General features: G+C 39.2%; 1 protein-coding gene across 1 annotated transcript; it reads left to right on the top strand.

The window, feature by feature from the left end:
• Positions 1 to 252: 252 nt before the first annotated feature.
• clic1 (chloride intracellular channel 1) lies at positions 253 to 6,612 on the top strand. The gene is made up of 7 exons (XM_037693262.1): positions 253 to 401; positions 600 to 663; positions 4,278 to 4,387; positions 4,541 to 4,666; positions 4,894 to 5,000; positions 5,814 to 5,995; positions 6,082 to 6,612. Exons 2-7 carry the CDS (start codon positions 622 to 624, stop codon positions 6,241 to 6,243), a joined length of 729 nt encoding a protein of 242 aa, XP_037549190.1. The 5' UTR covers positions 253 to 401; positions 600 to 621; the 3' UTR covers positions 6,244 to 6,612.
• Positions 6,613 to 11,619: the final 5,007 nt, after the last annotated feature.

The raw sequence follows: 11,619 nt of genomic DNA, 5'->3' as shown, positions 1-11,619 counted from the left end.
GTAACCTTTTATGTGTTTTCTAAGGCGAGTTATTGTGGCGGCCATCTTGGAATAGTTAATCAGTTGTATTTGCTCATTAAGAAATTTCCTTATCGCCCAGCAGAAGATATTTTGTTAACACACTCACACAGAGGGGCTAAAAACATAATTGCGGGACTTTCGGGTGATAAACAGACTTCGCTGCTTTGCTGACGTGTTACATTAATCCTCCATGACTTCTTCTTCGCCTCTCTCTGCTGAGGCTCAGCTCGTCACGCGACACCCGGAAATGGAGGCGCTGCTATGACGATGATAAAGATGAGGATGATGATGATAGTGTAGCGGCAGCTGAACCGAGAGGAGATAAACCCAGCGGCTAAAAAACAAAACAAATAAATAAAATCAGCTTTCAGCGCTGTAAGGTTAGAGCCTCCAAATACTTAAAATTTATGCTTATTTAAACTTTTCAGTGCTTTTCGAGGCGTTTCCGGTGCTTGACCGTTCAGTCAGTAGAAGTTTGTAGCGGAAGATGCGCGCGCCGCTCCTGCCAGTTAGCTTCTCGTTTCTTACATTTTAACAGTTTTTCACTCACTTCATTGTATCTTTCTTCCCCTGCAAAGTTTTTTTTTTTCTTTTGTGAAGATGAGCGACGTGGATCAGATCAGGATGGAACTTTTCGTGAAGGTGAGCTGAACAGAAAATAATCCAGAAAACAAATAATCCTGACGCAAATTTTCAATCTGTGTTACAAGATTCGTGTCATTCATGACTCACCGGGTTTATAAACCACTGTAATCTAATTAAATGCACATTAAGCCAACGCGCAGACGACTTTAATCTATATTTAGTCAACTATCCTGGCAGTTTAATCCCATTTTCTCTGAGCCAAACACACACGCTGCTGTGTGAAGTATGTTTTCACAGAATGAGTCCTCTGTGTCAACACGTGAGCCGCCCTTCTCTCCTTTCCCTTCTCTTTTTAGGCGTGAAAGATGCTGTTGTAACTTCTGTAAAACCATACTTCCAGAGCCATTCTCTGAACTTTAGTTTCTCACAGACTGGAGGTTGAAATGAGTCAGATTAGTACAAAAAGTGGCGCGTGTGATGCAGTTAAAAACACAATTGTTTAAAGCAACACAAAGTATTAGAAATGCTGCACATTCTTGTTTTTATCACCAGGCAAAAAGCAATAATGTTTTATTTTGCTCATGTCTGTATCTTTAACTGCTTCTCCTTTCCAAATCATGGGGAGCTGGTTCCTATATCCAGAGGTGGGGAACAGCCTGGACAGGTCACATGTCCATCACAGGGACATAGAGAGACAAACGAGACAACCACTGACACTCTCACTCACACCGAGGGGCAAATTAGAGGAACTTAATAACCTAACAGGCATGTTTTGGTCTGTGGGAGGAAATTGGAGTACCTGGAAAAAACCCACGTGTCCAGGCCGGATGGAGTGGATGGAGACAAGTTTCAGGAGTGATTTGTGATAACAGAGTGTCAACAAAGGTCAAAGGAAAAGTTTACAAGACAGTGGTGAGACCAGCTATGCTGTATGGTCTGGAGACCGTGGTATTGACCAAAAGACAGGAGAAAGAATGAGAAGTAGCAGAAATGAAGATGTTGAGGTTCTCCTTAGGATGGATAAGATTAGGAATGAGATCATCAGAGGTACAGCACAGGTTGAACAACTGGGAGATAAAGTTAAAGTGACCAGATTGAGATGGTTTGGACATGTCCAGAGGAGGGACAGTTGGTATATGAAGGATGTTAGAAACGCAGCTGAAAGGAAGAAGACAAAGAAGAGGAATATGGATGTAGTTAGAGAAGACATGGTGGTAGTTGGAGTGAGGATGGTGGAGAATAATTCGCTGTGGCAACCCTTGAAGAGTGAAAAGCTGAAAGAAGAAGAAGAAGAAGTGCAACCCCAGGTTGGGAGGGGATCCTTCTAACCACTTCACAACTGTGCTGTAAAACATCTCGTAATCCACAGAGCAAATTTTAATGTAACTCTCAAAAAGCAGTTTGTTTAACTTTTGGAGCCAACCCAGTTTAAGTTGGGGCCATGGCCAGAACATGGCTCTATTTCACCCTGTTTACATATACTGAGCTAAAACAGTGTGGTAGTAGCTGAGAGTCATTCCCAACTTATACTCCAAGCATCATCTGGTGATACTGAACAAGATCACACTAAACATTTCTGGGCGTTTTTCTTTTTCTTCTTTCGGCTGCTCCCTTCTTCTGGGGTCGCCACAGTGAACTAAGTCGCACGAAGACTCTGTAATTATTTTTATGCCGGATGCCCTTCCTGACGCAAACGCAGACCACCGAGCTACCACAGCCCTCTGTGGAGCAGGTGGTGGGGGTTAAGGGCCTTGCTCAAGGGCCCAGGGTGGGATGAATGAGAGTGGAGGCAGGTGTGGGTACTTCACCTATCCCACCCACATTTTGATGTACCGGGAGTTGAACCGGCGATCTTCCGATCACAGGCCCACCTTCTCTAACCTCAGTGGATGACCTCAGTCTGAAACTCTGCCATGAAAGGCAGCAGGTCCTTCAAGGACAGCTGGGCCTTTAAATAGAAGCACGTTTTCAAACCTGTGTAAATTAGTCATGCAAACGTTCCAAGGTCATTCATGAGATTTGGTTATTAAACCAAGCACAGAAAACTTGTTTACAAACCAAAAGTAGTGAGGAGAGCTTCAAAACAAGTTTATATATTTATTACATTTTCTGTGCCAGTTCTGATAGTAAATAAGGTTTGATGAAGCTTTTCAGTGACTCAATGATCTGAAAACGTAGTTGTGAAGAGATTTAGTGCAACAGGTTCTGTTTGTTTGTTTGTTTTGTTTATTTCACGGATAAGAGCAGCATTTCTTGAAGGACTGCACACATCACCTTGCATGTCAAAGTTTTAAAATTGCGATGCTGCGCATTTGTTACCGCTCAGTTTGTTGGGAATGTCTTTCAACTACTGCCGCAGAATTGTCTGAGTCGTTGCCATTTTTGTGTTCGCTAAGTTTGATTAGCTGTGGCGGCCATCTTGACTTAGCATGACTCTATAAGTTAATCAGTCTTAGATGTGTGTTAAATTATTTCTTTGTCTTTTATGGTGATTTTATGAAAAGGAAAATGCAAAAATAAACTATTGACAGCAGAAACTTGCACCGTGTTCCTTAACATTGCTTAAATAGACGGGATTTGATGCTTTTGAATATAATTTATCATCTGCTCCTCCCATTCAGAGCATAATCCTTTATTGATTCTGTTTCCATTTGAGGAAACGTTTTCTGTCATTCTGTGTAAAACACACAGCTGTTGCTACGCCTGGAATTATGGCTGGTTTGTTGAAAGCCGGTGCAGAGATGGAGTTACGTGGCCTCGTTTTGGTCAGTGTGATTGAGTAAATGTCCGAGTCTCATTTCTGAGTGAAAAGGGCATACATGTCTAGAAATCTTTTCAAACCCCTGGAAAATCCCAAGAACCGTGTGAGAGAAACGTAATTCATGTTCAAGAGAGTCCAGAGTCGACCCTGGAGCCTCCGTCCAGCTGGAGGTGTTGTCACGGTTTTTCTTATTTTGAGTCTGCGGCGTTTTCCATGATTCAGTTGTTTTTCCTCCAACTTGTGCAGCGTGTGTAGCAGCAGCCTGCCAGAGGACGCGTAGGATCTGGGTTCATTGGAACACCGGACTCGTAAGTCCTGATTAGTGCCAGGACTCGGATCAGTAACCAACCAGCTCTAATGTGTTGATGTTACAGAGATCACCCAAAGTTCATGACTATCGAGGAGTTTAGGGCCAACCGGTAAATCCAGAGCTGATACAATAATCAGTTCAGATTCTGCAGAAGCTTCAGCCAACATGCTAGTAATTCTTTTGTGTCAGTTAATAAGAAGAAAGACTTTGAAGTCTTTTATCTCCCCGAGATAGACGTGCCACTTGCACCTAAAGGGAGCAGCTCTGCCGTTTCCTTAAAGACGAATCAAGATCCACATTCCAGCTGTGTCGCATAACAATACCAGAAAAACAACCTAATCACGGAGAGTTAAAGTTTCCTGCTTGAAGGCTCCTCACCTTTACATCCTGCTCACAACAATCACAAACATGAGTGGAAACAAAACCCTTTGTGAAAACTGAGTCCTACAGGAGGCCTGGTACCAGACCAGGTGCAGCCTGAAAGGGGTGTAGATATTCAACTTAAATATCCGGGGCCTCGGTGTAATATTAGGCTAAACTTTGATGTGATTGTTGCCAACATAACAAATTCTTTGTGGGGTTGGGGGGGTTTCCCTACAGGCAGGAAGTGATGGTCAGGTCATCGGCAACTGTCCATTCTCTCAGCGTCTCTTCATGGTTCTGTGGCTGAAAGGAGTCGTCTTCGACGTCACCACGGTGGACATGAAGAGGTGCGTGTGTTTTGTTTTTTCTCTTTTTACCCCCAGTGTTCTTCCAGCATTTTATTTACATCGTAGCCGTTAAGATTTTAGCTGCAAAACAATAATTTTGTTTTTGTCTTGCTTCATTTAATCCCTTATTCTCCCTTTATTTTTTTGTTGCAGGAAACCAGATATCTTGAAGGACCTGGCACCGGGTGCTCAGCCTCCTTTCCTGCTGTGCGGCGGCGAGGTGAAAACCGACACCAACAAGATCGAGGAGTTCCTGGAGGACAATCTCTGCCCTCCCAAGTAATCGCACCATTCATCATCTCCAATCCCGTTCGGAGCTGAACAAGCATTTTATGAGATGCTCCATTTTAAGATGAATGTTTTGTCTTTTACGTTTGGTAGAGACAAACGGTTGGCATGGTTACCACAGTTTGTGTCATTCCACAACAATCTAGGCTTTTTACGGTTTCTTTTTGTTGATGCAAGTTTCTGTTTGGTGTGTCATCAGTCGTCTGTTTGTCCCTCAGGTGTCCACGTCTGGCTGCTCGTAATCCAGAGTCCAACACAGCCGGTGTGGACATCTTCTCCAAGTTCTCTGCCTACATCAAGAACTCCAACCCTCAGGCAAATCAAAGTCAGTTGTCAGAAATACTAATGATATTAACGATGAGGAAAAAAACTTTCTTTTGTATTTATGTTTAAAACAACGTGCAATTTGTGTTTTCCTGTTGGTTTTTTTTCCTGCATGTTTTTTTTGCAATCAAACTTTGTGCTGATTTAACTGTTTACATCAAAACATTCAGCTCATTCAGCTGAGGTGACGTGCTTTTTTTTTTTTTTTACTTTGCTTTTCAAATTTGAAATTATTTTTGTTTATTTTCCCCAAAAATGTCACTATAAAATGCATTGAAGTCTTTTAAATTCCTTTAAAAACATTTTCTCTTAAAAAAATCTGCTTTAGGATGCTTTTTCCGTGTTTCTGTTTTCTTATGCTAACAGTGTTACTTTAAGCTGTTGACTTTTGCTGTGTTTAGCTTTTAGCTGTAGGCCTTTGCTACTTTTCAATTTTAGCCAGTGTTTTGATATATTGATCAATGTTGTGATGCACTGCTCCAGATGATCCAGGACTGAACCTTGTAGGAGCAGAGTTGTTGTCACTTTTAGCTAGCCTTTTTCTACTTTTAGCTTTTAGGTAACCTTTACCTAATTTTTTCAGCATTAATGCATTTTCACAAAGAAAAAAAAATCTCTGGTTCCACATTATTATTATTTTATATTACGTTATATGTTTTAAATTATATGTTAAGTGTTTTCAGCTGCTGTTCTCAGATGAACGGAGCCAACAGGAAGCGTCTGTTCATAACGTTACAGTCTGGTTTTCTGCTTCACCGCGAACCGCTCGCCTTCTGCTTCTGTGCCCTAAATTTGTGTTTGCGCGTGTGCTCAGATCTTGAGAAAGGCCTGCTGAAGGCTCTGAAGAAGTTAGACGACTACCTCGGCACCCCACTTCCTGACGAGATCGACGCAAATAGTGCCGATGAGGTCACTTCCTCGTCGCGCCCCTTCCTGGACGGCCAGGAGCTCTCTCTGGCTGACTGCAATCTGCTGCCGAAGCTGCACATCGTGAAGGTGAACCATCAAAGTCTGCAACGCCTCATCTCCACTGCGGCTTTGTGACCGTGCTCCTCAAACCCTTCCTTTTTTTTTTTTTTCAGGTGGTTTGTTTAAAATACAGAAACTTCACCATCCCCGAGTCTCTGACAAACGTCTGGAGGTACCTGAACGCATCGTACGCCAGGGAGGAGTTTTCTGCCACCTGCCCGGTGGACGAGGAGATCCACATCGCCTATTCATCTGTAGCTAAGGCTCTGAAGTAGGAGGAGATGTATTCAAAGGGAAAATCAAGAGCACATACACACCTTTTAAAGCAAACATTTACTCTGCAAACAATCTGTCAATGCAAGCGTAACTAACAGTTTTCTGTGCAGGACTTGAGCGTTTCTTTTCATCTTCATATAGCTTTTAGGAACATCAGAGCTGCTGCAGCATTCTCGGACTACACCCACAGGTGTACCTTTGTACTCACATTTAGAACAGGGTCACTTTTCACCAGCAGATCAACCAGGAAGTTCAATAAGCTGAAGGCCTTGCCAACACAAACTCTGTTCTGGTGACTCATTCAAATAATTGCTTTCAGGACAACAAACGTACATTTTCAACCCACTCCCTTTTTTTAATTTCAAACTCCTGCCTTCATGTTGTAGTTTCACCATCAGTAATTACACGATTGTTCTGTACGTTCACATCCTGCTTCTTTCAGCCTGATTCACCTCCTTGCTTTCCGTTTTATTTGTAGTTGAGGACATTTGCATACCAGCACCAGCTCACCTGCCAAATATGTGTGGGTTTGTGTTTAATCACATCATCTTCATCAGTGAGGGAACAGAACCCGTCATTTAAATAGAGCATGGTTTAAAAAAAATAAATAAATTATATTTCTTGTGGTGCACTTCGGAGAGGAAAGAGGCGCCAAATAATTGGAGGCAGCTCTGAAAACGGTTAAACAGGAAACCGTTTCAGTAGACCTGGGCTTCCCCTTTCTGCCACAGCAGGCGTGAAGGATTATTTCAGATTACTGAGCTTGTGTGTGATCCGCTATGAAAACCACTTAGCTTTAAAGAATTTAGCTCTGCCCGTTTAAAGAGGCTGTAAGTGTTTTTAAAATCAAGATTTTTATGATAATCATAGGAGAAACAAAAACAGCAGGAAGTTTAATGAAGGCATTCAGAAGTTTTATACCGTTTTTTTATTTTTTTATTGTTGAATAAGACTAGCTTTTTATATTAGCAGTAAAGATTATGCATGTGGCCTGTTTCTAATACTTTCTAACTGCTAACCTGAATGATAACTTTTACAATAAATCAAATTAAAGAAATTTAAGGGTTTAGTAAATTGTTAGACTATTTTAGCTGCAGATTAATAAACATTTATTACCTACAGGCAGCAGGAAGGAACTAGGTTAAAATAAACCAGATTATTCATTTAAAATATTTAAATAACTGCAGTGATATTTCCGTATTTTTTAATGTTTCGAGGTAATACATTTTTCAGATTTCTATTGAGCGTCTTATCTTCCGCTCCCAAATTTGCATTGTTGACCTTTTTTATCATCTGACAGGAGCATTTTCAGTTTAGAAAAAAGCTACCAAGTGTGAAAGACGAGCTTTTCTTCGTCTTTGTTGTGTTTAAATAAACCAAAGTGCAATTTAAACAGGTTTTAAAAGTTTTATACACAAAATATATAATTAGTTGTGAACTTTAGTCGCTTCAGCAAGCGCCTTCCAAAATTTACCAGAGAATATTTTTAGGTGACTTGAATTGATTTGTATTGGTGATTAAACGGATCAAGTCTGAATAATTTTATTTTAATTGTATTATTTCTTTTCTCTTTAGTGTTAAACTTTTCACTTGTGATACAGATTCATATCTGTTGGTATGGTTAGTTTTTCACTAATAAAATCTTATAAATCATGTTTTTCATGAACAAATACAAATATTTTGCTTTTCATTTTCATGTTATTCACATAAAATCCCACAAGATCAAAGAGAAATTTGTTTTTTAAACCAGCTGATAATCAATGAAGATAATCAAATTGCTTTAATGTGTTTCTTTTTATTTTTATACTAATAAAATATCTTAATAAAAATCAGTCTTTAAATGTTTGTTTTTATTTTTACCTACACCTTTACTGTACACGAATGATACATTAAGGTACAGATATTTTTTTTTAATCAGAAACGGAAGTGTTCAGTCAAATTTTAATTTGAACGACGTCAGCTACATTAAAAATTTACGTCAAATACAGATAATTCTTTTTAGCTTTGGATCCTTCAGCACCTGATCTCGTTCACGACCCTAATTATTTCTGGTTAAAGAATACGGAACAAAACGAGAACGGCGACTGGCTAATCTGTCACTTAAAATTCACATTTTCTTTTAGTCCCTGAACGCACCATGACTAAACCGCTAACGCGTTTAATGCTAGCGGCTGTTAGCGCTTTACATAGCTGAGTGGAGAAAAGACTCAAGTTGGTTGTATTTTGTTTTTTATTTTTTTTGTAAGATGTTTATAAAAGTCTGAGTAACTACAAAAGGCGACTTAAAATATTAATTTTCCACCGAGTTAAGCCCTGTACTCTGGTGCTAGTGGGCTACATTGACTATTATTACAAGTATCTCCGTCCATTCGCCTGCGGTAAATATTTATATTATAGTTTTGCAATGTACTGAGAGAAAACTGTAACCTAGTGCTCTTTTTGGTGGAAATAGTTTTATTTTTCTTATGGTAAAAACCAGAGCCCTGTAAAGAGAGAGTTGCGACACTCCCATAGACTCCCATAGAAAGAATGGAATGCGGAAGTCACGTGGGTCATGAAGCGGCAAAGAGTTCCAAACAGCAGCGGGTTCAGCATTGAACGTAGTTCATTCTCCGTGTTTTTCCGGTAAGTTGATGCAAATACGACACTTTTTCTCCATTGTGAAGCGTTATCTGACTGTTCTGTACCACAATTTATCAACATTAATACTTCATGTCGCCAGTTTTAGTTAATGAAACATGTTAAATTACTAGTTGTGTTTTAACTGCAGCTGCTCTGCAACATGACGGTTTAACAGGTTTATTTCTAATTCAGCGTTTTAAAATATCTATTACTGATTAAATTTTGAAAGATGGTCTTTTTTAAATTTATGGTAATTCCAGTTACTGAACTCAACTAGAAAATATTTGGTCTTTTTTTCCTGAGAGATTCATTCAACCTTTATTTCTACAGGTAAATCCCATTGAGCCTCGAGGACTCATTTACAAGAGAGACCTGATTTAACAAAGAATGATGACAACATGACAACAAGATTGACGTAATTTAGTTAAAGTTATAGATCATTTGTCAAAGACTGCAGCATAAATTGTGACATTATCATTAAAGAAAAACGTGATTGTGGAGATGAGTCAATGTTTTCATGTTTTCCAGGTAAACCAGAGGAGAATGACTTCATGAACTGAATGTTGCATTCAAAGTATCAGAAAGGTACAAGATCTCATTTTCTGTCTTCTATTAATCAATAACAGCTGAATCAAGATGTTTGAATAAAATTACTTTAACACCATAACCTTCACAAAGTTGGTATTTACTGCAGGACTGTTAAATTACATTAGTTTTATATTATTAGTTTAGTGTTTGGTAATCATGGGTCAAGTTGAGATGAGACTCTTTCAAGACAGAACAAGAAATAAGAATTATTACAAGAATATATCAGCATCAATAAACTGTAGGACAGTAACAAAACACTTATTAAACTATCACAGGTTCATTGAGATGGAGATGGAAGTTATTCTTCATGCCAGTTGTCTTCATCTGATCTTTTGTCAAAATATGTCAATTTATTTTCCATTAACATTTTTCTTCACAGGACTGAGTTAATTTTCTTGTCTGTGAGTTTCTTCTGTCCTGCTTATGTATGTTTTTGTGTTCTAATTCTTCCTCAGGTTGTTCATCTCTGTTCCCTGACTGCCTGTTGATCCATCCTCCTGGTCCTTTTGATTCATCCTCCTGGTCCTGTTGATCCATCCTCCTGGTCCTTTTGATTCATCCTCCTGGTCCTGTTGATCCATCCTCCTGGTCCTGTTGATCCATCCTGGCCCTGTTGATCCTGGATCATCAGATCCTGACATGTCCCCGTCCTCTGAGGACACATTTTCATCTGTCCCTCATCTCACTCGCCTCATTTCTGTTTCTTCCTCAGTCTCTGAAATTATAACGTCACTGTTAGAATGAAGATTATTGTTCAATAAAAATATGACATGTCTTATTTAACACTGTTCGTACCGAAGTTTAATTTAGAACAACATGTGTGATCACTGGTCAGATCACTGGTCAGTGGAAGTTCTGCTGTTCTTCTCATCTGGTTCTGGTCCATGAACAACTGGTTGAACCTCCTTCAGTCTCACACGTCCTCACTGTGTCTCTGTGAACTGTCCTCTTTCTAAATGTGCCTGTAGAGTGACATCAGTTTATTTTCTAGCACGTTTCTTTGACAGTTAAACATTTTGAGCCCTGATTGAAAATGTTTGTGCAGATTAAATTTACAGCTCTCACTTTGTGTTGTTGTGATGATGATGATGATGGTGCTCCTGCTGACTTCAGATGATGTCATTAATAAACAGTATAAATGTCAGTAAAAGTACTTTATTAAAGCTTGCTTTACATTTTACATATTATATAATAAATTGTTTGGAAATTTATTTTTGCACAGTTAACACTTATTTTGTCATCTGTTATGATTTTAACTAGAAACAGTTTCATTTAAATTAACATTTTAATCAAAGAATTACAATTTTACAATAGTTGTCAGGCTACAATCAACTCAGTTATCAGGTACTTGGTTGCCATAAAAAAACGACAAATACAACAATTATATTCAGTCTCTCTTGTAAATGAGTCCTCGTGGCTCAATGGGACGAACCTGTTTAAATAAAGGTTGAATTAATATCTTCTATAGAAATCAAGAATTCATCCAGATGATCTGAGGTAAACTGGAGCAGATCTGAACTGCTGCATGGAGGACAAGGTGGAGCATTCTCATGCAGAGAACATCAGAATAACTTTATAACAGGAGTTACTCTGATCTTTTTTTAACGTTATAAAACACTGACATGGCTATATTGATCACTGTATTGCATATACATTATTTTTCTAACAAATATGTGTTTGCAGTCTCGTTTCCTTCTAAAATTTAATGATAAATGTATCAGCTGCTTCTAAAAATGCTTTGATAAAATGCATAGTCTGTGAAATAATCAGTAATCAGCTAAGTAATCAGTTCGTTACTGCTCAATAATTACTGAAAGACGTCAGGTAAAGTAAGAAAAGTCGATTTATGTGTTATGTTGCGCCAGCAGCCGCTCAAACTGACTGACAGCGATGAACTGTTTGGAACTATGGGGAGCTGCATGAACCACGTGACCGCGTATCGGCGAGTTCAAAGAGTGTCGCAACTCTCTCTTTACAGGGCTCTGGTAAAAACTAATGCCTGCCACTTGGTTGTGGCATCGTTTTGCATTAAGCTGCTTGAGCACCAGCGCCCCCTCTCGGTGGCTAAAAGTACGACATAAAATCACACTGCGAAGAAAAAAATATACGAACTAAATAATATGTATGTATGTATTTATAATGTGTGTGTGTGTGTGTATATATAT

Source organism: Nematolebias whitei, chromosome 19 (assembly GCF_014905685.2).
Source record: "Nematolebias whitei isolate Nwh7 chromosome 19, NemWhi1, whole genome shotgun sequence".
Lineage (NCBI taxonomy): Eukaryota > Metazoa > Chordata > Actinopteri > Cyprinodontiformes > Rivulidae > Nematolebias > Nematolebias whitei.
The sequence above is the reverse complement of the archived record's forward strand: the minus strand, read 5'-3'. Positions and strand labels throughout refer to the sequence as shown.